General features: G+C 40.2%; 3 protein-coding genes across 3 annotated transcripts in view; all 3 read right to left on the bottom strand.

The window, feature by feature from the left end:
- scp2a (sterol carrier protein 2a) overlaps positions 1–8,296 on the bottom strand; it is a 32,814-nt gene extending 24,518 nt beyond the window's left edge. Inside the window, exons 1-6 of the mRNA XM_036597447.1 lie at positions 8,081–8,296; positions 5,339–5,393; positions 5,165–5,236; positions 4,920–5,051; positions 1,787–1,851; positions 1,578–1,704 (exon numbers count right to left, since the gene is read on the bottom strand). Of these exons, the coding sequence (XP_036453340.1) occupies positions 1,578–1,704; positions 1,787–1,851; positions 4,920–5,051; positions 5,165–5,236; positions 5,339–5,393; positions 8,081–8,131 (502 nt within the window). The 5' untranslated portion in view covers positions 8,132–8,296. The remainder of the gene's footprint in view (positions 1–1,577; positions 1,705–1,786; positions 1,852–4,919; positions 5,052–5,164; positions 5,237–5,338; positions 5,394–8,080) is intronic.
- An 823-nt stretch (positions 8,297–9,119) lies between these two features.
- On the bottom strand, positions 9,120–15,758 carry czib (CXXC motif containing zinc binding protein). Its single transcript, XM_036597693.1, has 8 exons — positions 15,674–15,758; positions 15,505–15,588; positions 14,330–14,386; positions 13,216–13,297; positions 11,560–11,591; positions 10,489–10,566; positions 9,621–9,686; positions 9,120–9,421 (listed from the first exon to the last, which is right to left on the bottom strand). Exons 1-8 carry the CDS (start codon positions 15,677–15,679, stop codon positions 9,344–9,346), a joined length of 483 nt encoding a protein of 160 aa, XP_036453586.1. The 5' UTR covers positions 15,680–15,758; the 3' UTR covers positions 9,120–9,343.
- Positions 15,759–16,920: 1,162 nt separating this feature from the next.
- uck2b (uridine-cytidine kinase 2b) lies at positions 16,921–22,890 on the bottom strand. Its single transcript, XM_036597702.1, has 7 exons — positions 22,757–22,890; positions 20,879–21,038; positions 20,246–20,342; positions 19,292–19,434; positions 19,088–19,185; positions 18,383–18,431; positions 16,921–17,443 (listed from the first exon to the last, which is right to left on the bottom strand). Exons 1-7 carry the CDS (start codon positions 22,859–22,861, stop codon positions 17,310–17,312), a joined length of 786 nt encoding a protein of 261 aa, XP_036453595.1. The 5' UTR covers positions 22,862–22,890; the 3' UTR covers positions 16,921–17,309.
- Between the last annotated feature and the right edge of the window lie 1,031 nt (positions 22,891–23,921).

Raw genomic sequence — 23,921 nt, 5'->3', positions numbered from 1 at the left:
GTGCGAGTTAGCTTTAAGGGGTTTTCCGTCAGACAGTCAATTATCAGTTCTTATAATATGCATTTTTTTTTTGTATTTGTAGTAAATGAACTGTGTTCTGACCGGGAGAAGGAAAGCTAAAATGATGAGGACATAGAAGGAACAATGAAGCTGAATTTGACTTTGTACTCGCCAGGTTCTTATTCAGATTTTCCGCTCCATCTAAAATGATGCTGCAGTTACATTCTGGTGCACCATTAAGGTAAATGCTGCATCATTAAAGGTGGAACGGAAGAGTCGAATAAGACGTCAAATTCAGCCTCGTTTCAGAAGTACTGACCTTTTCAACTCCTTGAGACCGCCGGTGGTTCCAAAACGCACTTCATCATATTCTTCATAACTTTCATATTTCATAAGCTACATTCAAAAGGTGGGGGGTCATATGAGAGCTGTAACTGTCTACTTTCCAGTCAAATAGATGGGTGATGTAATTTTAAACTCTTATAAAAAAAGAAGCTGAACCCACAATTTTTTTTTCTACTGAAAGTCGATCCATTTTTCCACAAATCTGGGCTATAAACTATAAACAGATGGCGTCTCTTCAGTGATCTGCTCTGTAAAAATTATTTTTATAAAATAATACAAAGAGCGTCTAAGATTTTTGGCTTTCAGCAGTAAATTGTAAGCATGTAGCAATATGTGTGATAATAAAACACATGTTCTGTTAATTTGAGGGGAGTTTTTACAATAAATAAATAAATAAATAAAATAAAAATGTACATTTATTTCATGCAGTTACTGAATAATTTGCCTCACGATGTGGTCACGTAAATTCAGACGTAAAAACCTAAATATACTCTGGAGAATAAGAGGTTTTAACCTAGGAAAGCAAGCCAATGCCATGCTTAACAAACATGAATTATTTTCCATTACAGTAGTAATTCAGTTCATGTGAGCCTAATGATGATGCACACTCTCTCTTTATAGCATATAGCAGCAATTAAAACTACTGAGATTTGAAGCAACTGCAGACAAAACTTTTTCTGTACTTCATGTAGGTTGTGAACCCTTGAATATAAAAACAACTGATTGAAACCGTTTGAGAAACAAACATTATAGTGCTTTTTCCTTAGAAAAAACTCAGCTCTCCCGTTTTATTGTATTTGTTTACAGTCCAATATTGCCTGGACCAATATCGCGGGCGCACCGACGCATCACAGCAACGGACCGAAGCGGTCAATGCGGTGTCTATGTATACATGTCTATGCTCTGCATCACTTCAGTGTGACTGCGCAGCTAAACTACTGTTGGCTCAATGGTTGGTCATATATAAATGTGTTCATGGCTCTGATGTCACACTGTTGCGACGCCAATTCAAAATGGGCTGTTTGTGCAGCTTAGTTTCTATATATGAACTGTACAAACTGGGGAAGAAAGGGATGCTTTAAAATTTAAACAGTGTTTACACAGCACATAATAATTTTATTTCAAATAAGGTTTTCCTTGATACAGCCACTTTAATAGCACCACCTGCTGGACAGTGTGGGAAGAGTTCAAAGAGAAAAGAAAAGCAAAGAAACAAGTGCCCAATATCTTACCATACTTCTCCATGTGTTCTCTGCCGGCATTGCCAAACATCTGAGGTGCCGCCGGAGCTGCTGCTATTCCGTATCGATTGATCATGACTTCCATGTGTTTGTCCATAGGGCTGGTCCTGTCCATGTACTGACAGACCACAGCCTCAGTCAGACGCTATGAGAGAGACACCGTACCAGTTTCTTAATGAAGATAAGAGCTTCCATCTTACCTTAGCGGACAAGGAGCCCCTCTCCATCTTCTCAAAACCCAAGGCAAGAACACAGTCAGCTAAACCTGCACAGAAACAGGAGAAAAGGACACTAAAGCTTGTATGTGAAGAAATTAGGAATATTTATGACACTATTATTCGCTGAGTCGTTATACACCGATCAGGCATAACGTTATGACCACCTCCTTGTTTCTACACTCATTGTCACTCATTGTGCACTTTGTAGTTCTACAGTTACAGACTGTAGTCCATCTGTTTCTCTGATACTTTGTTAGCCCCCTTTTACCCTGTTCTTCAGTGGTCAGGACCCCCATGACCCTCACAGAGCAGGTACTACTTGGGTGGTGGATCATTCTCAGCACTGCAGTAACACTGACGTGGTGGAGGTGTGTTGGTGTGTGTTGTGCTGGTATGAGTGGATCAGACACAGCAGTGCTGCTGGAGTGCTACTGTGTCCACTCACTGTCCACCCTATTAGACACTCCTGCCTTGTCAGTCCACCTCAGAGACGATAGCTCATCTGCTGCTGCACAGTTTGTGTTGGTCATCCTCTAGTCCTTCATCAGTGGTCACAGGTCGCTGTTGGCTGGATATTTTTGGTTGGTGGACTGTTCTCAGTCCAGCAGTGACACTGAGGTGTTTAAAAACTCCAGCAGAACTGCTGTGTCTGATCCACTCAGACCAGCGCAACACTTACTAACACACCACCACCACATCAGTGTTACTGCAGTGCTGAGAATGACCCACCACCCAAATAGTACCTGCTCTGTGAGGGTCCATGGGGGTCCTGACCACTAAAGAACAGGGTAAAAGGGGGCTAACAAAGTACGCAGAGAAACAGATGGACTACAGTCTGTAACTGTAGAACTACAAAGTGCTCCTATATAGTAAGTGGAGCTGATAAAATGGACAATGAGCGTAGAAACAAGGAGATGGTCAGAATGTTATGATTATGTATGATTATACAACGCACCCTTCCAGAACTCGAAGGGGAACTCCAACATTTTTCAAAATTTCTACATAATTCAATCGTTGAAATGTGATCAAAGAACCTCACATTTTCTCTCAAGTGGTACACACTTAACAGATGGTTCCTTAAGTGTTCTTTAGTAAAGAAAATTGTTCTAAATGCAACCATGGACACTCAAAGAACCCTCTGCATGATTAAAAGGTTCTTTGCATCGCAAAAGCGTTCTTCAGATTGTTTCAGAACATGTTGTATGTGGTTCTACATAGAACCTTTTTGGAAAGGGTTCTACATAGCTACAAAAAGTGTTCTTCTATTGTCACGATGTCAAGCTTTTTACAATAGAAGAACCCCTTTGGTGCTATACAGAACCCATTTCAAAAAGTTTCTTTACAGAACCATATACAACACATTCTCCATCAGTGTGAAGAACAGTTTCACGATAAACAACACTTTAATCATGCAAAGGGTTCTTTGAGCATTCATGGTTCTATACAGAACCATTTTCTTTACTAAAGAACCCTTGAAGAACTGTCTTTTTAAGTGTGTAGAATGCAAATATAGCCATTTTATTTATTACCCAAAATAACCAGTGAACCTGCATGTGTATTGTTTTTATATGTAATACTAATAATGGTTAAATAGTAATAAATCTGAAATAAGGTTCTCTTTGGGAACTTTTTTGCCTCATAATGTCCTGCGTTTCTCTCTCCACCATGAACTGAATTAAAAAGGTCTCAAAATGTCTCATGCATCAGCCAGTGTGTTCATAACCATTTCATGTAATAACCTTCTGTGATGAAGCTTGTAGGAGTATTAAACTCTTAAGACGTCTGATCTCTATTACCACCACTGTGAACAATTCTGATTCCCCACACCCAGCATTTCATAAAAATACAATTTATTTATACAAAAAATGCAAAAATATTAGTGGAATTCTCTTTTAAACACACAGCAAAAATTTATTTACACAATTTTCCCCTTACCTCAAATGCAGTCGATCAGCCACGACATATTTGGTGTCTAAAGTCTGCTTCTTTAGTTTTGCTCTGGAACTACTAACTGGACGTCTAATGCAGCTGACCAGTAACGGAAGCTTATAAATCGCCAAATAGCACTGTGAAAACTGCATGCCTAAAATCATCATACGCTTGCCTTGTCAATTTGTTAGGTAAGCTCAAACAGACTTACTTAAGTAGTTTCTGACACTGTACACTCTCAGAGATAAAGGTAGTAAACTGTCACTGGGGCAGGACCCCTCTTGTCACTGGGGTGGTTCCCTCAAGGGTCCATCTCAGTACCTTTAGTCAGGGAACATAACTGAACCATAATCCATTGAAATGATATGTTCTAAGCTGTACTGACTCCACACACCCCGTCTCGTCTCCAGGCTTTTATTTTACTGTTCTGTTTTAAAACATTCGGTTATGAAAAGATACAAATACGAACTTTTCACCTGGAAAAACCTATTTAAGGTTCACAATCAGACCTTAAAACCACTGTTGTACCTTTGAGGGAACATTTACACTGTTTGTACCTTGATGAACAAAAAATGTACCTGCGCAGCACCTGTATTTCTAACAATGTATAACACAGTGTTATCTATACACTCGCTGTTGTAAGTACTGCTATTTGCTAGCTTTGTCCATTTTTGTAGATAGACCTTACAGAGTCAGAAAACCACTTAAACAAATCTATTTGAGATTACAACTCGACAGAGGCTGAAGCAAGTGTGAGATGATTTATGCATTTGCATGAGAAATGGCGGTGTACAGACTTGTATTGCTTAATAGTTACATTAGCCTTGTAGCTCCAGTGCAAAACTAAAGAAGCAGACTTCAGACACCAAATGAACGATCAGCTACTTCTGAGTTAAAAGGACAGGCTGGGCAAATTTGATTCTTTCACTGAACTTTGCCTTTAAACCACATGTGTCAGGCTCCATTCCTTGCGGGCCAAAACACTGCAGACTTCAGCACGCTGCCTTATTAAACACACTTGATTCAGCTCGTCAGCTAATTAGCAAGGCCCTCACGAACTGAATTCAATGTGTTAGATGAGGGTAAACGCTAATATCCGCAGCACTTTGGCCCAGAAGGTCCCCAGATTGACTTTGAACTCTCCTTAGCAAATTTTGCCCCTAATAGGTCTACATGAGCACCGCACCTCCCTGGATGACCTGACGGGCCATGTAGAGCGCCGTGGAGCCAGTGGAGCAGTTGTTATTGACGTTGATGATGGGGATGCCAGACAGACCCAGGCTGTGGTAAATCGCCCTCTGACCACAAGTGGAGTCACCTACAGAAAGACAAGCAAAGAATCCATGTAGAAACTAGACAACTGTCCTTATTCTCAAGACAATTTTGAACCATAGCCTGTAACCATCATGCTTGCATGGTACAATGGCGCACCATATACGTAGCCCACGCAGGCTTGCTCTATAGCAGAGTATGGAATTCCAGCATCCGCCAAGGCTTTCTCCCCTAAAAGAGGTTAAGATGAAGGCAGTAAGTCAGGCACTGTTTTCTAGGCTTAGTTCTCAGCTGCTTTAATCCAGCAGTTCATAATGTAAGACAAGACCACACCTGCTTCCTTAGCCATCTCTGGATAATCTCCATCTCTTGCCCCAGGTTTATCAAACTGCAAATACAGGAAAAAAAGGCATAATTTTAGTAGCTGACAAACACAAACACACTCACTTTATTTGAAACCACTCCCTTGTCGGTGTATGGCAAGAGATTGTAGCCCATCTGCTGATTAGATAAGATAATCCTTTATTAGTCCCACAAATTACACTATGTGTTAGAAATTTGGGCAGAAATATGAATTGTTTTTATAAGTATCTATATATTGTATTATATGTATTGTATATAAAGTTATAATATATATATATCAACATTACCTTACATTTTAAGCGGAAAAATTGAGTCTAATAACACTATAACAGAACTTATACTATAACAGAACTTATAAAGTGCCTGTAGACCAATCAAAAGTAACCAAACACCCGTGTGCTGTGACATCACAACCACAACTAACATGTAGACCCAGTCCCTTTCCACCCCTCACCCCTACCACTTAGCCCTTACCCCTCTGTTTTGCGTGTTCACGTCTAGGCAGTAGGGTGTCCTGTTTTTTGTTGAAATAGAGGGGTAGGGTGAAGTGTTAGAGCTACATGGCTACATTTTTCAGATGTACATTGTATTATGAGAAAAAAAAGAAAAACCAGTAAAATGGCTTTGTAAGCGACAAAGAAACCCACAAATCTGAGAATTTTCTCCTTTAAAAAACTGTGATAAACATTATCTTAGTTTAATGTTGTTTCAATGTATTATGGTCCCTTTCTTCATAACAAGCATAAAAAAAAAAATCGCTAGTAGTAGTTGATGTCTCGGTATCTAAACAGCTAAAAATTTCCCGTTCCACCTTAAATAATGCTGCAGTTACATTCTGGCACCTCAGGCTACAGACCTGCTGCACCATTTAAGGTGGAACGGGAAAATTCGAACAAGAAGCTGGCGAACATCTGACTTCAGCTTCATATCACTGAAGAATTAGTGGTGGGCGATAATAAATACAGAGCAGCGCTAGTAGCTGTTAATGAAGTAATGCTCTTTTTATTTGAGGGTCCCATTTTGTTGGGGAACATTTCAACCACTACCCTGTAACTCAGTTCCGAGGGCAACACTCAAAAACAAGGGGTAGGGGTAAAATTAAGAAAATTGGGCTGTAGTCTGACACGCTATGTTAAGCGTTCAGTCCTCAAGCCAGAAAAAGTGTACATTTTGGAATAACTGGTCAAAATAACAGGTCTGGACCTTAAGCTATAGAAGATAATTGCAATTTAAAAGGCCCATATTCTACATTTCTGTGTCTTGTTTCTTCCGTGAGGCCCATGTAACATTTGTGTGTGGGTTTATGTTGCAAAAACTGTTGTAAATCAGTTTCACATGACCGTTTTCCAACCTCTCTTTCTCCCTGTGAATTAAACAGCCTGTGCCTTTAAGACTGATATATGTAAATGAGCTCTGCTCTGATTGGCTGTCCTGTATTGCACCTTATTTAAAAGCAGTCCAGGCTGAAATACTCCTTATAACTTCAGCATGAATAGGCAGATGTATTTAAATGAGTTGGAAAATTTGGTTTTCTGTGATATGGCCCTCGCAGTCACAACACCTGTCAGAAAAATCACAATTAGAGATTTTCCCCAAATCGTTCAGCTCTAGTAGCACCACCACCCATATAATATAAGGACAGCAGTGGTTTTGTGGTCAGAAACTGACCAGTAATGAATGGAGCAGAGGGGGAGTGATACACTGAGTAGTAGCAGATGGACTACAGTCTCTAACTGCACATCTATATGGACAGATGACCTGTAAGGTGCAGCTCAGAGCAGTGAGTGGAAGACCAAGGCAGAAGCTTCTAATGAAGTGTATGGGAGTCTAATCTTCCTAAACCAAAGTGAACCAAGCTTTAAAACTCACTGAAACTAACATTAAAGGTCGCTCTGATTTATATCAATGGCAATACTGCTCTGTGAACTACGGCCTACTGCCAAGTAACAGCAACAACCTTGAACTCTGTACTCAGATAGTCACACAGAACCAGTCCAATGTAGGACTTTCAGACGAACACATTTCAACCAGAACGCATTTCACAGATTTCAGAGAACAAAAAGTCACAAATCACTCATTTGCTTTCTTATTATGCTGTAGGAACGCAGCAAAAATCGATATTCACCAGCTTCTTGTTCGAGTTTTCCCGTTCCACCTTAAAAAGCGCAGCAGATACGTTCTGGCACCCAGGCGCCGGACCGTAACTGCTGCACCATTTAAGGTGGAACGGGAAAATTCGAACAAGAAGCTGGCAGCCTCGTCTGTAATCTCTACTTATCCAGCTAGACCTCAACTTCAGTTTATGACCAGAAACGTTTCTCCCGTGAATTTCGCGATGGAATTCCTGAATAAACTGTGTTTACAAACGGTGAAATGTCGATATTGAAATATATTGACATGACAGCTTTTATGGAAGGCATTTACGACACAGCAGCAAGCTGGATTTGTAGCTCACAGTGACCAGTCCTCTCAGAAAACGAGCTAAAGTCGCTAGCTAGCCGACTGAGGCTGGGTTATAACACATTTTCAATAACATTGCGTTGTTTTGACCAGGTTAGCTAGCTAGCTAACAAGCTAACACTTCTGCAAAGCACAAAACCAGGACGAGGTAATTTCACTTAACTTCAGCTAAGTTTCGCTACTTTAGCAAGACAGCTGGCTATACGCGATAAATGACGGGGCTGCGTGAGAGATAAGAAACAGCTGTTTTACCTTTGTCATCCCCACGCCAACCACAAAAACTCTGTTTTTCATCGGACCCATTTTCCCCGTTTGCTTCTGACAGCGCTGCTCAGTGTGGAATGCAGGCAGGTAGACAGGGTTGCCAGATAGATCGTTTGGACCCCATTCACTGCTTAAAACCCGCCCAGGTCGTTCTGCACTGAACGTTATCTTCCACTTTATTAGAAACACCGACCTTGTACTTTCACTCACTGGCCACTTTATTAGAAACACCGACCATATCCTATCATTTACTGGCCACTTTATTAGAAACACCGACCTTATCCTATCATTTACTGGCCACTTTATTAGAAACACCTACCTTATCCTATCATTTACTGGCCACTTTATTAGAAACACCTACCTTATCTTCACGCTTACTGGCCACTTTATTAGAAACATCTACCTTATCCTTCCACTTACTGGCCACTTTATTAGAAACATCTACCTTGTACTTTCAATCATTGGCCACTTTATTAGAAACCCCTACCTTATCCTCCCACTAACTGGCCACTTTATTAGAAACATCTACCTTGTACTTTCACTCACTGGCCACTTTATTAGAAACACCTACCTTATCCTCCCACTAACTGGCCACTTTATTAGAAACATCTACCTTGTACTTTCACTCACTGGCCACTTTATTAGAAACACCTACCTTATCCTTCCACTTACTGGCCACTTTATTAGAATCACTTACTAACTTGTGCTTCTGCTCATCCACTTTTATTATTTCAGTGGTCTCTAATTAGAGGATGGCTTCTAACTACACCAGCAATAACAATGAAATCATAAATATGCAAATTCATACATCATGACAAAAGGAGTTTACGGCCAACAAAAACTGGTCTCACAAGGTGGGAGAGCTGCAAACGGTAAGAAACAAACATTACAATGCAACTATATTAAGCTGCGCTTACCTTTATTCAGAGTCTGTGTTATTGAACTTTGATGATGACCATGTTATTATTATTGGACACTGAATAAAAGAACTGATTTTGAATGTCAATAAATGAGACAATAGAGAAAGTTTGGCAATGAAAGACTCCATCTTTATTGTCACTGCAAACCAGCATTTCCAAAGGCACTGTCCATCTTTCACATGGTGAGTGTTCTTGTCCTTAGTGTCCAACACAACCACTTTTAACTGACCAAGAATAATAAAAGCAATTATGTATACACGGTCTTCATATATGGTTCTTTTCTTCCAGGTGGACCTCAATCCGTCTATTTTGTGCCCCGTCACAAAATCCCTCAACACTTAATGAACTGGTGTGTGACCTCGTAGATCCCCACAGACTCGCTGGCCTTTTCATCGTAGTCTGTCCAGTCCTGAAACATGGAAAGAAGTCTGTTACACGCAATCTCATGGATGTTCTCAGTGAAACCTGATTCCTCATTAGAAGAATGGTTCACCGTAATGGTTCAGTCAAGACATGTTCAGTCTGTCACCCAAAATTATTTTTGGGTAAATTAGGAAAAACTGTCTAAATTTCTGTGAACTGTTCCTTTCATAGCATTTCTGACTCACTTTCTCCTGAAGGTTGATTTCAAGGAATTGGGTGGTGGTCTCAGCCCCCTTGGCAGCAAAGCCAGCCTGTGAAGATATAGAGCAGAAAATTTAGTTTACAGAACACGATCAGAGAATTTCTAGTGAGGAGAGACAACACGATGTACTCTGGGTTCCTGAGACACTAGAGGGAGTCTAAGATAAATGGGTTTCAAAAGAGCTTGTGTGCAAAATATTAATATATTATATAATATCGCTGCTGTCGGAACAAAACCTTGTATCTCCATTTTTGCCGGTTTTCAGTTTTTGACATAATTTGAAAATGCCTGTTTCCCTTTACATTGTGTGTAAATTTCATGATGAATGGACCAAAAGAAACGAACCAAAAAGACTGGGAAAAAAGTCTGGTTCCACTGACTTACATTAAAAGTAAAGTAGGTTTTTTACTTCTCCTTTTTATGTATTGTATGTATTTTTTATTAAAAAGTAACATACTACTGTAACTTCAATCTAGCAAATCTATACCTGCACATATAGATTGGCAACCTGTACATCTTCTATCCATATCTTGTAATCTGGAATAAATATAAATTTATATATATATAAATTTATATAAATTAACCAAAAAGTTATCTTAAAGTTATCATACAACATTTTCTCAGTCATCAGGTAGTGTATTCGTTCATTAAATAATTTCTGTGAGGGAGCTTTTAGGGCATTAAACACTTCAGATATCTGGTTCCTGTCACCACCACTGTGAACAATTCAGGTTTATCCAGAATGGCGCATTCCCACTAAACCACTGTACATGATTTTGTTTACATCTTCTTGCTTGTATTTTGAAAATTTAGTGCAATTCCTCTTTAAGCTGCATTCACAGATGTCTGACCTGCGGCTGGAAGTCCACTGGCTCCAAACCCCGACACTCAAACTGCACCATCGTCTTAAACCTTTCACTGTCCTCCGCCTTCAGAGAAACATATGTTAGAAACATATGTTAGGTTTTTCAAGCTACACATCAACAAAACGTAATTTGACTCATTGTCCATTTTATCAGCTCCATTGACCATATGGGAGCACTTTGTTTAAAAAATACTTTGTTAGCCCCCTTTCACCCCGTTCTTCAGAGGTCAGGACCCACACAGGACCACCACAGAGCAGGTAATATTTGAGTGGTGGGTCATTCTCAGCACTGCAGTAACACTGACATGGTTGTGGCATGTGTGTGTGTGCTGGTCTGAGTGGATCAGACACAGCAGTACTGCTGGAGTTTTTAAACACCTCAGTGTTGCTGCTGGACTAAGACCCAAAAATATCCAGCCAACAGCGTCCTGTGGTCAGCGACCTGTGACCACTGATGAAGGACTAGAGGATGACCAACACAAACTGTGCAGCAGCAGACGAGCTATTGTCTCTGACTTTACATCTACAAGGTAGACTGACGGGGTAGGAGTGTCTAATAGAGTGGACAGTGAGTGGACACAGTGTTTAAAAGCTCCAGCAGCACTGCTGTGTCTGATCCACTCATACCAGCACAACACACACTAACACACCACCACCACGTCAGTGTCACTGCAGTGCTGAGAATGATCAATTACCCAAATAATACATGCTCTGTGAGGGTCCATGGGGGTCCTGACCAATGAAGAACAGGGTAACAAAGTATGCAGAGGAACAGATGGACTACAGTCTGTAACTGTAGAACTACAAAGTGCTCCTATATGGTCAGTGGAGCTGATAAAATGGACAGCGAGTGTAGAAACAAGGCGGCATACTAAATGAAGTGGCCGGTTGGCGTATAAGCTTCCATTACGTGTTAGCTACTTTAGCCTTTTGGCCTACAACTGGAGTAAAGGGTACTGTGTACGTGACATTCAGCTGAACCATCACTTGCATGCATTAAAAAAAAAAAGAGAAAGGAAACTTCATTCATTAGAAATAAATCATTTGTATTACTCACATTATATGGTGTAATGGTGTCCTTCAGGATATCTGTGGAAGAAAATCTGTGCTTTCATTGAGCAATCTTCATTGGACAGCTCTAGACAACCCTGTACAGAGCAGAGCTTTTCAAATCACAACCCTGAAGGTCCAGATAGTGTAGATTTTCCACCTGACCTTTACACATAAGTCAGGTTTAATCACAAAGAGGCCAACTATTTGCATTATTATTCAAATAACAAGCAATAATTAAGATTTAAAGAGTTCAAGGTACAGATTTAAATACCTCTGCTGTACAGGACTGAATTAACAATGGACTGATAAGGGAATTGTGGCCTGATGCTAATATCAGACAATTTTCATGTTTGTCTGTTGATTCTGCTGCTGTAAAATGAAATAAAATGCAGTCAGTTAGCACCGAAGCCAAGCGCTGCCTAAATGTCCTGCTGTTCTGGAATACCAGAAATCCATGTTGTGAGAATGTCCCCCAGGGATCAGTATTAGGGCCAATACTTTATTTCTAATTACGTTACCTCTTGGACAAATACTTTATAAATATGGTATGAGTTATCATTTTTTTCACTTACGTCCACTCTAAGCTTATTAATCAACTTCTGCATCGGGCTCTCTTAGCACGCCTCCAAGAGGAAAAATTATGGATGGGCAGAAAGTTTAATAGCAAACAGCCTAAGGCTTCGCTGCTGGGCTCAGCTGCTTCTCTCAGAAAGTCACGTCCTGTTAGTGTGCATTTTGATGGGTCTACTCTATGTGCCCCTAGTGCGGTTTGCAATACCAAGGTCTTTTTTTTTTAATCCTGTTCTTTCCTATAATATAATAAATACAGCAATAAATAAATAAATCAATTTTTCCTCATCAGAAACACTGCCTGTCTTCGCCCTGCACTTACAGCTTCAGCAGCTGAAATGCTGATAAACACGTGGCTTTTTTGGCTCTGATTATTGCAATGGGCTCTTGCTGGTCTTCCAAAATAAAGAAACTGAAAGATTGAAGTACATAAAAAACTCAGCAACCAGGCCATATATAACGTTTACTTACAAGGCCTTAAATGTATTGGCACCATCTGTCTGATTTGCTTCATGCGCACAGGCCTGACCAAGCGCTCCATGCAGGATAAAATATTGGTTTAATTTATCTGTAAAATCTGAGTATTGGTTCAATATTCCAATATCATCCAGCATGGCAGGTCTGCAGAAGTGCTGAATGGTCTTGCCCAGATTGATGCACTGCAGTATAAGAGTTCACTTGGCTCTAAAACACTATCATATCTCATCAAAATATCCCCCAAAATCACCTGCACACCGTCCACACTGTTAATGGGGTGTGAATCTTCAATGTCATGTAAATGAAGCAATTGCAGAATAATCAATTCATAATAAAGTTGTTAGAACCTCCTCTTAGATATTTCCCACCCAGGGAAGCACAACACGCTACACCAGCAGGACTCCTTGGGCTAGACTCCAAATGCTGCATTTAACTACATCTGTAACGTGATTAAAAATGTAAGTCACTCTGGATTTTAATGTCTGATAAAAGCAGACATGCAAGTGTAAATATGCAGGTTTACTTGCACTGAATCAATTTATGCTGAGGTGTTGCCCATGTGAACATATAGTATGTGGTACAGTGACTGAAATATCCAGAAGTGTATGTTTACCTATGGAGTTTTCCCGAGAACACAGCTTACACTTCTGAACCATGCTGGCGCTGCCTCTCCCTCCTTTCAGCGGCATACTGTCCTAAGGAAATCTTCACATCAGTGATGAACAGACACAGTATGGTCTACAAATCTGCTACCCATGAACTGTTTCTATTGATATCTATCTATCTACATCTATAACTATGTATGTGTGTGTGTAAATATATATATATATATATATATATATATATATATATATATATATATATATATATATATATATATATATACACACACATACATACACACATTTATACATGTGTGTGTGTGTTTACAAAAATGCACTATTCAAAACTTTTCTTGTGTGTGAGAATCCTTTTTTGAGAAATCAGTCATCGGACTTCAACCACATACACCGTAACTGTTTAAAAGGGAAAAAGGCAAAATAATCTTCAAATCCTTCAGACACTTCATCAGATTTTATGCCAGGCACAGTTTAAAGGGGAATTCCACCGTTTCTTCAAAATTTCTGAATAATTATATGTAAAGAAGTAAATAAAAACCTTCAGAATGCTTTGATGAGAAAAGTGGCATTCTAGAAAAATTTAGAGTCAGAAATGTTCACAGTGCTGCTGCTAGGAACCAGATATCTGAAGAGTTTAATGCCTCTAAAAGTACCTTCACATTGAGTTATAACACAAAATGGTTATAAACACTGTCTGATGCCTGAGACATTGTTTTATGATGGCTTTGAGATCAGTCTGTGCTGTAAAAACACCACTGTAGACAAATCTGAGTGAGTGAGTTTCTCTACAGTCAACTATTTCACATCAAAACACTCTGAATAACTTTGTTCACATCTCAACAACTGAATCATGTAGAAAACGGTGGATTTCCCCTTTAAGCTGTGCTCGAGGCAAACGACTGTTAAAACCAATACTGAAGCATTTGGACAATAAATACTGGTAAAAAAAAGACGTAACCTTGTTTGACGAATAACACTGATTATGCAGTCAAATCATGGAATGCACAAGTGACAGAATATTTATTGACTAACAGACTGATTCTGCATTTTTCAGCAGGCCAAGTGTTCAAATCTGTGCAATAATGAGAATTTAATGTAACATCCTACCAGTAATGTAATATACTGCCATTTGTCGGAGACTTCGCCACAGTTCCCACACTTCAGCTGCAGCAACAAAAAAGGAAAATGTCATGAATTTGGACAAGAATGGCCAGCAACTTCACAACACTGCTAGCTAAAGATCAGCAGAAGATTCCCAGTGTGTAGTTCAATATACACTGATCAGGCATAACTCTCTGTTTCTACAAACACATACTGTACATACTGTAGTACAGACTGTAGTCCATCTGTTTCTCTGCATACTTTGTTAACCTTTTCTTCAACGGTCAGGACCCCCACAGGTCCCCCACAGAGCAGGTACTATTTGGGTGGTGGAACATTCTCAGCACTGCAGTAACACTGACGTGGTGGTGGTGTGTTAGTGTGTGTTGTGCTGGTCTGAGTGGATCAGACACAGCAGTGCTGCTGCAGTTTTTAAACACTACGTCCACTCACTGTCCACTCTATTAGACACTCCTACCTTGTCAGTCCACCTTGTAGATGTAAAGTCAGAGACGATAGCTCGTCTGCTGCTGCACAGTTTGTGTTGGTCATCCTCTAGTCCTTCATCAGTGGTCACAGGACGCTGTTGGCTGGACATTTTTGGTTGGTGGACTATTCTCAGTCCAGCAGTGACACTGAGGTGTTTAAAAACTCCAGCAGCACTGCTGTGTCTGATCCACTCAGACCTGCACAACACACACTAACACACCACCACCACGTCAGTGTTACTGCAGTGCTGAGAATGACCCCCCACCCAAATAGTACCTGCTCTGTGAGGGTCCATGGGGGTCCTGACCACTGAAGAACAGGGTGACAAAGTATGCAGAGAAACAGATGGACTACAGTCTGTAATTGTAGAACTACAAAGTGCTTTTAAATGGTCAGTGGAGCTGAAAAATGGACAATGAGCGCAGAAACAAGGAGGTGGTGTTAGGTTTGGCCGGTGGGTGCAGCTACAGCTGCAGTAGAACAGGAGTCTGAGAATGTGGTGAGTAAGAAGCCAATTTCAGCCTAGTATAAATGTAGTAAACTACAAAACTACTTACTACCCGCTTATGTTTACTTTTAAATATGAATATAACCCACAAAACAGCTACAAATGATGCATATCGAAAGCTGTCAGTTTACATTCAGCCTGATAACAGTTAGCTAGCTGTCTGCTAACACAGCACAGACTCTACCTTTAAGTACCAGCGAAAGTCGTCTCCGTCGGGCCTCACATTCGTAATGTTCTCCAACGTTGCTTTAAACTGCAGCCCGAATTTCTAAATAAAGAAAAAATGTACATTAATCGTTTTGGACTTCATTAAAAGCAGCAAAAGACACTGAAAACCGGAGTAGCAAACCTACCCCCATGTTGGCGTTTTTGCGTATTATGCGTAAACTCACATCGATGTTGGAGAGGCTTGTGCGTAGATCTACTATTCACTTCGGCTTACGCAAACGTAGAGCGCTTGAATCGCGGCGAGGGAGCCCCTAGTGGTCACTATGAGGAATAACACGACACGTGTAGCGACTCCGTTCATAGAAAAAAAGAACTTTTATTTTGTTTCATTTTATTCTTTTCAGCATTTCACAGCATTTGAGAACGTCACACATACAACCTAAAATCGATCACAAAATCTATCTATCAAAAATAATAATAATAAAAAACATGTTCAAGTCGAACTCCAGTAACTACACTCTTAACAAAAGATTTAATTAGAGTTAAATATTGAACTATGTCGTGCTTAATTGGTTCTTTACATGGTGAAATGGTTCTTCAGATTGATGTAGTCTGTGTGGTATATGGTTCTATAGAACCTTTTTGAAAATGGTTCTATATAGCACCAAAAAGGGCTACACACTTAATATTTTATCAATAGCAGATCTCTTTATGGTGCTATTTACAACCACATACAAAACATTCTCCATCAGCAGAACCATTTAAAACACGCACACAGTTCTATGTAGAAGTCATGGTTCTAAATGGAACCATCCCCCATACTAAAGAACCCTTGAACAACCATCTTTTCTAAGAGTGTACAATTCAAGTATTCAGTCGTGAGCACTAATACGTGCACATGTTAAGATTTTTACACAATTCCCTGATATTATCCTCATTTTTCGAGGTGTTTATTATCAACTATGAGTTGTATATATATATAAAATACCAATTTCAGTTTAGGCAAGTGTTCATTTTAGTGTTAAACACAATCACATGTGGTGTAATCCTAGTGTTATTATGTCATTAGTATTTGCAGGGTGTGCTAAGAGTGCAGCCACTTATAACACTGTAAAGCTCATAGATTCTCAACACATATTTGGTGGTGAAACACTTGCATGGTGTAAGGACCTTGAAAGGCCAATTTTAAATCTCTGAATTGGCACAGAAGGCAAGTATGAGGCATCATATATTGTTGGATGTACCTAATTGAAGAAACCCAGGGTTAAAAAGGGTGAGTAGATCCATCTACAGAGTAATAAACAGTTAAAATGTAATAAAAGGACAGCACTACCATTCAGCCACATACAGACTTCACAAACAGTGGGAAACATATGAAATGCAGCGTGGAGGATGAAACCAACCCTCTATACAAAGGATCCAAGCATTTTTCCTGAGTTAAATTCAAGTTTATAGGGCTGCTCGAGCAGCCCACCTCAGCAAGCACTGGTAGCGCGTACCACACCATTCATTTATTTTCTAACACTTATCAAAGCAGATAAGGACAATGACCACAACAGTCGTGCATGTCACTTAACTTTCTTGAAAACAGAAAGCACTTTCAAGCTTAATCTGGGAAAAAATTTAAAAAAAAAAAAAAAATTGGTAAAAGCAAACATAACCACCACAGTAACAAATGACAACATACTTAAAACGCAAGTCATATCAACCACAAAGGCCTTTCAACTCTAGCATCCCCGCTCTTCCATTCAATAAAGGGTCGCTGAATTTTATTACACAGTCCAGCCCCGTCCTACGCAGAAGGAAAGGGCCACATGGAGGTCAGTGGGGTCTGCTGGACTCGGACGGCTTTCTCTGTCGGGGCGTCCCGTGGCCGTTCATGTAGCCGCTCTGTCGTTTACTGAACCCCCCGTTCAGGATGTCCTGAATGTGCTGCACGATGAGGTTTATTGCCACTGTGGAAAGAAAAAAAACAGGTTTTAAAATGCTGCATCACAGAATTTAACCTTGTAGTGTCAAAACACAAGTAAAAAAATGAACAGCTGAGATGAACTGAGAAAAATGAAGAGTTTCCCCTCTTAACCCAAACGTAGTGGATCAGCCAAGCCGTGGTTGGTTCTTTGGTTTTAACACTGGAGCCTCAAAGCTAATAAAGCTAATAAGTCATGGAAGCTTGTACCGTACCAATTAGCACTGTGCTAACTGCACGCCTAGATCATGTCGAAATGTTAAGTGATTTCAAACTGACCAGCTTATGTGGTTTCTGACACTTTAGGACAGTGGTCACCAGCCCTCCTCCTGGAGACTGACTGTCCTTCACGGTTTGGTTCCAACCTCCTCCTTACCCAACACTAGCCACGTTTACATGCAGCCTGGTAGCCCGTTAATAATCCAACTAATAGCTCAATTGGAAAATTCAGAATATGGTTTTGTCCGATTGAATGAGGTGGGTAATCCTGTAAATAATCAGTTAAATAGAAGAATAATAACCGTGTAAACGCCTGTATCTGATTACATTCCCTATCGGAAAGTTTAAGTATGTTCTGATCATGTTCATCGCATCATAGTGAAAGTTTATACCGTTCAACATGGCGGAGCAGAAACTGGTCTGCAGAGGAGACGAAGTTTATGCTCTGATCTTTAAAAGACGGCGGTGGGACGGACGTCCAGCTTATGTGTCTCAGAACACGACGTCTTCCTCTCGGCCTTCTTTAATGAGGACATGTGAAGGATGTTTTCCTGAGTCTGACATCATTTTAAAGCAATTAAAAACACCAGTGTGCCAACCGAAAACTCTGGTAACGTGCATACTTGTTACAAGATCACATCTGGCCAAGGCTACAAAATCTCACGATTAGGTCCAGGTTTAGTGTCTTTCAAATTAAGCTACTTACCAAGGTTGTCTGCTCCTCGTGGGATGATGACGTCAGCGTATTTCTTTGTCTGCAAAATAAAATGCACATAATTAGCTCATGAGTTTTATGTAAGGGCAGCAAAATGAAGCAAGAGCTTAGAAGAGAGGAGCTCAAAGGGGTGGGCGATACGGCAAAAATAACATCATGATACTTCTGACACCTTTTCATAATGCACAATACGTGTGACGATATTTAGTTGTGCTGCACTAAATCCAATTAAACAAAACTAATGATGCTCTCTTTGTAATGAAACATGCAGTTGGTCAGTTTCATTGGTAACACTGTACTTTAGGGTGCTGGTCATAAGGCTTTATGACACCTACAAAAGCTTGTCATGACAACTGACATAACCATACATAAATGTTTATTAATGCTTATTCCAATAGCCGTTATTCGCTATAAAGGCTACACTTGGCAATTGATCAAAATCTGCTAAAGTAGTCTTTATGACAGATGACGCCTATTGAAATAAGCATTTATAAGCATTTATTTAGGGTTATGTCAGTTGTCATAGTGACTAGTTTATGTAGGTGTCATGTAGCTCTATAAACAGCACCCTACAGTAAAGTGTTACCGTTGTATTTAAAGAGTGACGACTGTGCTCAGAAAAGCATAAATGTGACAAAATTTGACATAATTACAATAACGATAAACACAATCATACAATCCACCCTTAAAACTCACCGGGAGACAGAATTCTTCAAACGCCGGCTTGACAAAAGTGATGTACTGAGACAAAACCTGCTCCAGCTCCCTGCCTCTCTCACTGATGTCCCGCAGAACTACACACAAACAGATTCGGTTAGCAGATCCTCAAATTCAGCCTGCTAAGCTGGTTAAGCTAAAAAATTCAAAAGGGGACTTTTTCCCCCCATGAAACGTCTCTACCTCTGCGGGACAGACGCGTGTCTGGGTCCGTGTCCACGAACAGTTTCATTTGAAAAAGGTCCCGGATCTCCTGCATGTAGAACATGAGGATGCCCTCAAACAGAACCACGTCTGCTGGGTACAGCGTCACGTACTCGTCTTTTCTGTGGAGGAACATTCATCCATTACATTCATGTAGAAAGCTCTTAGCCAGTCAATCATTAGAGTCATTATAATTCATAAAGAAGGCAGTGAATGAGTTGTGGGCCAAAAATGAGCAGTATTTTTAGATGAGAATATAAAATGTGATTTTTCTGACCAACGCTGCGTTTAAAATGTGATTATTTTCTATAAAATTAAGCTCCAGGTCTTTTTTTCTCCCTCAATTAGACCACCACATCGGTTTTTCAAGATTCAGGCTTGAACGCTGAATGTGGGGAGCCAGATGCGAGTTTGCTAGGTTTAATTTCCCCACTTAAAACTCAGAACAACATTGCTGTGGTTTTTTGTGTAATACTTTGATATCATTTTCGATATTTTGCTTTCATTTCTATCTAAGTATGGGCTGGATGGGGGAAATATCTAAATATCTAGAACTGAGCTAAATAAGGTATAAATGTATATACATGTCTTTAAAAGATACTGAATGCAGATATGTATAAGCAGATAATTATAAACTTCATAAAATAAATTTGTCCCCCAGAGATGGCGGGGTGGTGTTGAGGCCACAAGGCCTGGAATAAAAAACTGGAAAAACTTGTGTGTTAAATACTGTATATTCCTAAAACTCTTGCAACTGGAAAATTTCAAATTGCAATTTTGATATAAAACAATTGACTGTGAAAGCCATACATCTGCTACATTTGGACTTGTAGCTACTCTTTTCAAAACGTTTCTATACATAACCACATACAGCACATTCTCCATCTGAAGAACAATTTCGTGATGCAAAGAACCCTTAACAGTGGAACCAACCTGGAATGGGTTACAAAATCATAGACTGGAATATGGACCGTCTTCCCCTCCATGATGTCATGAAGAGTCTTCATAATGAGCTCATTGTCAAAAGCATCTGTGGGGGTGGGGTTGCAAAATAAATCACACTGAGTCATTCAAATAGCATGACTAGTAACTGAGAATGCTGAGGTCGATCGTGGGCTGAAGCACCTCAGGTCTTTTTTCCTTAAAGGGGAATTCCACCGACTTTTCGAAATGTATGTAAGTGCATATTTAAATAGTTAAGAAGAATTGTTCACAGTGGTGGTGATAGGAACTAGACGTCCAAGGAGTTAAACCCCTTTAAAAGCTCCCTCACAGAAGGGTACTACATGAGATGGTACAATCATTTTTGACCTGAAATGTAGTTTTTTAACCAATGTATGGCGCAGAGCTACATGCAGGACATTGAGAGGCACTTTTTCTATATATCTATATATATCTATATCTATAACATATACGCATATTGTGACCCCGGTTGCCATCACCACCACTGCAAAGAAATCAGAGTTGGAAATATTCTCCACAGTGAATTTTGAAAATTCAGTGTAGTTCCCCTTCAAGGGAGGTACTGTATTACCGCATCATAAGAGTTAACAGTTGCAGTATTACCTGGGTGATCGAAGTTGAACTGGCCCTTAAGAGCTTTAGCCTTCTGCTCTGGAGTGAGCTCTCTGTAGAAACTGTCCTGGCTGAGGATGGCCACCTGCCGCTGGTGATGGTCAATCTTATTCTGGCCCAAGAGCTCCATAATCTTCTCACATACTGAAGACTGCAAGAGGACAACATGGGTTTATGACTCCACATGGTCATTACACGAGGAAAGTACAGTGGTCTGATTATTATTTAGAAAACTTATAATCATAGTGAGGGCATGAAAATGCATCTTTTTTTCAGACTTGCTTTCAGTTTTCTCTGTGTGTGGCCTGTGTCTGCTTCCTTTCCCTCACTTGTTCAGCTCTTACTTCCTATTTATTGTCACTTAGTTGGTTTCATTTCTTAAAACAACATAAAAACCTAAATTAATTTTACTGCAACCTGTGCAAGAAGCAACAACACAACTAAAAAGTTCTCCAGTTTGACATTCACACACTGTAGGTCAGAGCCATTTGCATTTTAGCCAAGCGGGACGGCTTGTCTTGTCCACAAATGCCATGTGGGCACTGCTTCATGGTATGATTCAACACCAGGGGGAGGGGTTGAGTAGCCCTCCATGTAAGGGAATTCTCCTCTTAGACAGCAGGGCCCTCAGCCAAAAACCAGCAGAGCCTTCCGAGTCTAATCTGGGTCGAACCTCAGCGAGGTCACTGACCGGAGATAAAAACATTAGCCTGCGTTATTCAGACCGATTACATTATTCAGGCACAGCTAGCCGAGACAGTGTGCATGCATTAAAAGCGAATGATACAGATTTTTGACCACTTCTGCATAATTAAATGGTTAAAATGTAATCAAAGTCATTCAGAGTGGTTTGGTGTGAAACGCTCCGTTGTAGAGAAACGTGCCGAGTCAGAACTGTTCACAATGGTGGCGATAGGAACCAGACGTCCACCTCTAAAAGCTCCCTCACAGGAATATAGAGCCTATTTACCATTATCAACACTTCATATCAAATATATAAACTCAGAAGTATATTAAAAAGACATGTGGGTTCACAAATTCACTGTAGACGTCTGGTTCCTATCACCATCACTGTAAAGAAGTCTGATTTGGTAAGTTTCTCTATAGAGGGCAAAAAAACTCTGTTTACATCTCAACCACTAAATTATGCAGAAATTTTGCGTTAAAAAAAAAAAATAGTGATAAGAGCTGACGTCACTTTGTTGGAGAGCGGTTTGAGTTACGTCACTCGCAGTTTACCTCACCATGTAAACAATCCCTGTAACGGCAATATGACGATATTTACCGTTTCGGTGCTGTTTCGGTTTGGACATCTCGACTGTTTAGCCCACATTTATTTCCTCATTAAAAGCAGCGAACTAGACTGTTTTGGGTCCAATTGAACGATTTGTTTGCGCCATAAACAAAAGAAGCACAGTGACGACATTAGCAACCACCTGGAACATCCGGTTCGGAACAAAACACAAAGTAATTCGGTTAAATGTCGGATAGGCAGAACGATAAATCACGGAAAAGGTTAAATAAGAGATAAAACAAGAAAACAAGACCAAATTAAAGTAAATGAGGAAACCTAATTCCGTGCCACGTGGAGATGAGTGACTGACGTCAAGCCCATTTCCCCTCATAAGCATTAAAGTAATGAATGAACGGGTCTCGGATTAAAACTGACTGTAAAGCAAGAGCGAATATGGACTTCGGTCCTGAAGCTGGATGTTTCTGAGGACTCTTCCAGCTTTTTCTCCTCTGATAAACTTCACACACACAAAGCCACGCGGTCGGAGTGGCGCCGGAGCGAACAATGAAAATAGGTTAGAGGAGAAAAAGAAACACACAAAAAAAAACCGACACGGTCCGGGATGGAGAACGAACCTTTCCGCTGGCGGTGCCGCCCGAAACACCGATCAGAAAAGGCTGTTTGACGGTGTCGGTGTCGTCCGCCTGCCCGTTGAGCCGTGTTTCACTGTCGCCAGCCATGCTTGCAGTAAGCGCGAACGCAGCTCCCCTCCTCGCAGCGCAGCGGGGCGCGTCACATTACACATTACCGCCCTGCACCCTACACCCTTGATGACTCCGCCTTCCACAGTTTAAAAAAAGGGTTTTTGGCGGGAGGGAGGCGTGGGGGAGGGTCACACTCCGTTGAGGGGATGCACCGCATTCTGGGACACATGGGCCTCATTCACCAGTACCTTACTAAGTTTGCTCTTAAATGTGTTCTTGAGAAAGTGGAGGAAAGCAGTGGTGGACAGTAACGAATTAAATGCAATTCGTTACTGTACTTAAGTAGTTCTGTACTTGTATCTGTACTTTACTTAAGTTTTTCCATTTTGGGCGATTTTTTTACTTTCACTCCACTACATTTCAAGGTAAATATCTCACTTTTTACTCCACTACATAATGAGAAATCTGTCGTTCCTTTTGGTTTATGTGTTTATAAAAACGTGACGTGAAAACGAAAGAAGCGCAAAGCAAGAGCACCAATCAGGGCACAGCAGTCACTTTGTTTTGAGCTTGTTTTGACCTGTTGGTCATACCGACCCAGTGCAGCACACGGTTCAATGTCAGTGCAGCAGCGTAAAATGTTGGGAGAGTCTATTCAACATAAATGATGAACTAATCTAACTTTGTATAAATAGACCACAATATAGAAATATGTACTCATATGCAGTTATGACTGACGTGTCTTTATTCTGAATTTATACAAACAATATTTCATTTTATAGTAAATTAGTTTAGGCTACTTTATGTTTATGAACAGAGACCTACAGATGCAGTTTAGTAAAGGAAACTCATTTGTGAACCTGAGATTAAAGTTTTTATTTAACTTAAACTTGTAACTAAGTTCAAATAAATCTTAAACTAAACTTTGCTTGTTTGTAAAAAGTGATTTCAGAGCCACTCAGTTCTACCTGATGGAAACTGTTTGCCTTCAGTGTTTTGTGCTTATGATAATTTTAATAGACATCAGCGTCACTAATTAATGACATTCTATTAAAAGACTGGTTTACTAAGAGAGACACTGGAGTATTTTCACCTA

The sequence above is a fragment of the Colossoma macropomum genome, unplaced genomic scaffold (assembly GCF_904425465.1).
Source record: "Colossoma macropomum unplaced genomic scaffold, Colossoma_macropomum, whole genome shotgun sequence".
Taxonomy (NCBI): Eukaryota; Metazoa; Chordata; class Actinopteri; order Characiformes; family Serrasalmidae; genus Colossoma; species Colossoma macropomum.
This window is presented reverse-complemented; position numbering and strand designations above follow the sequence as displayed.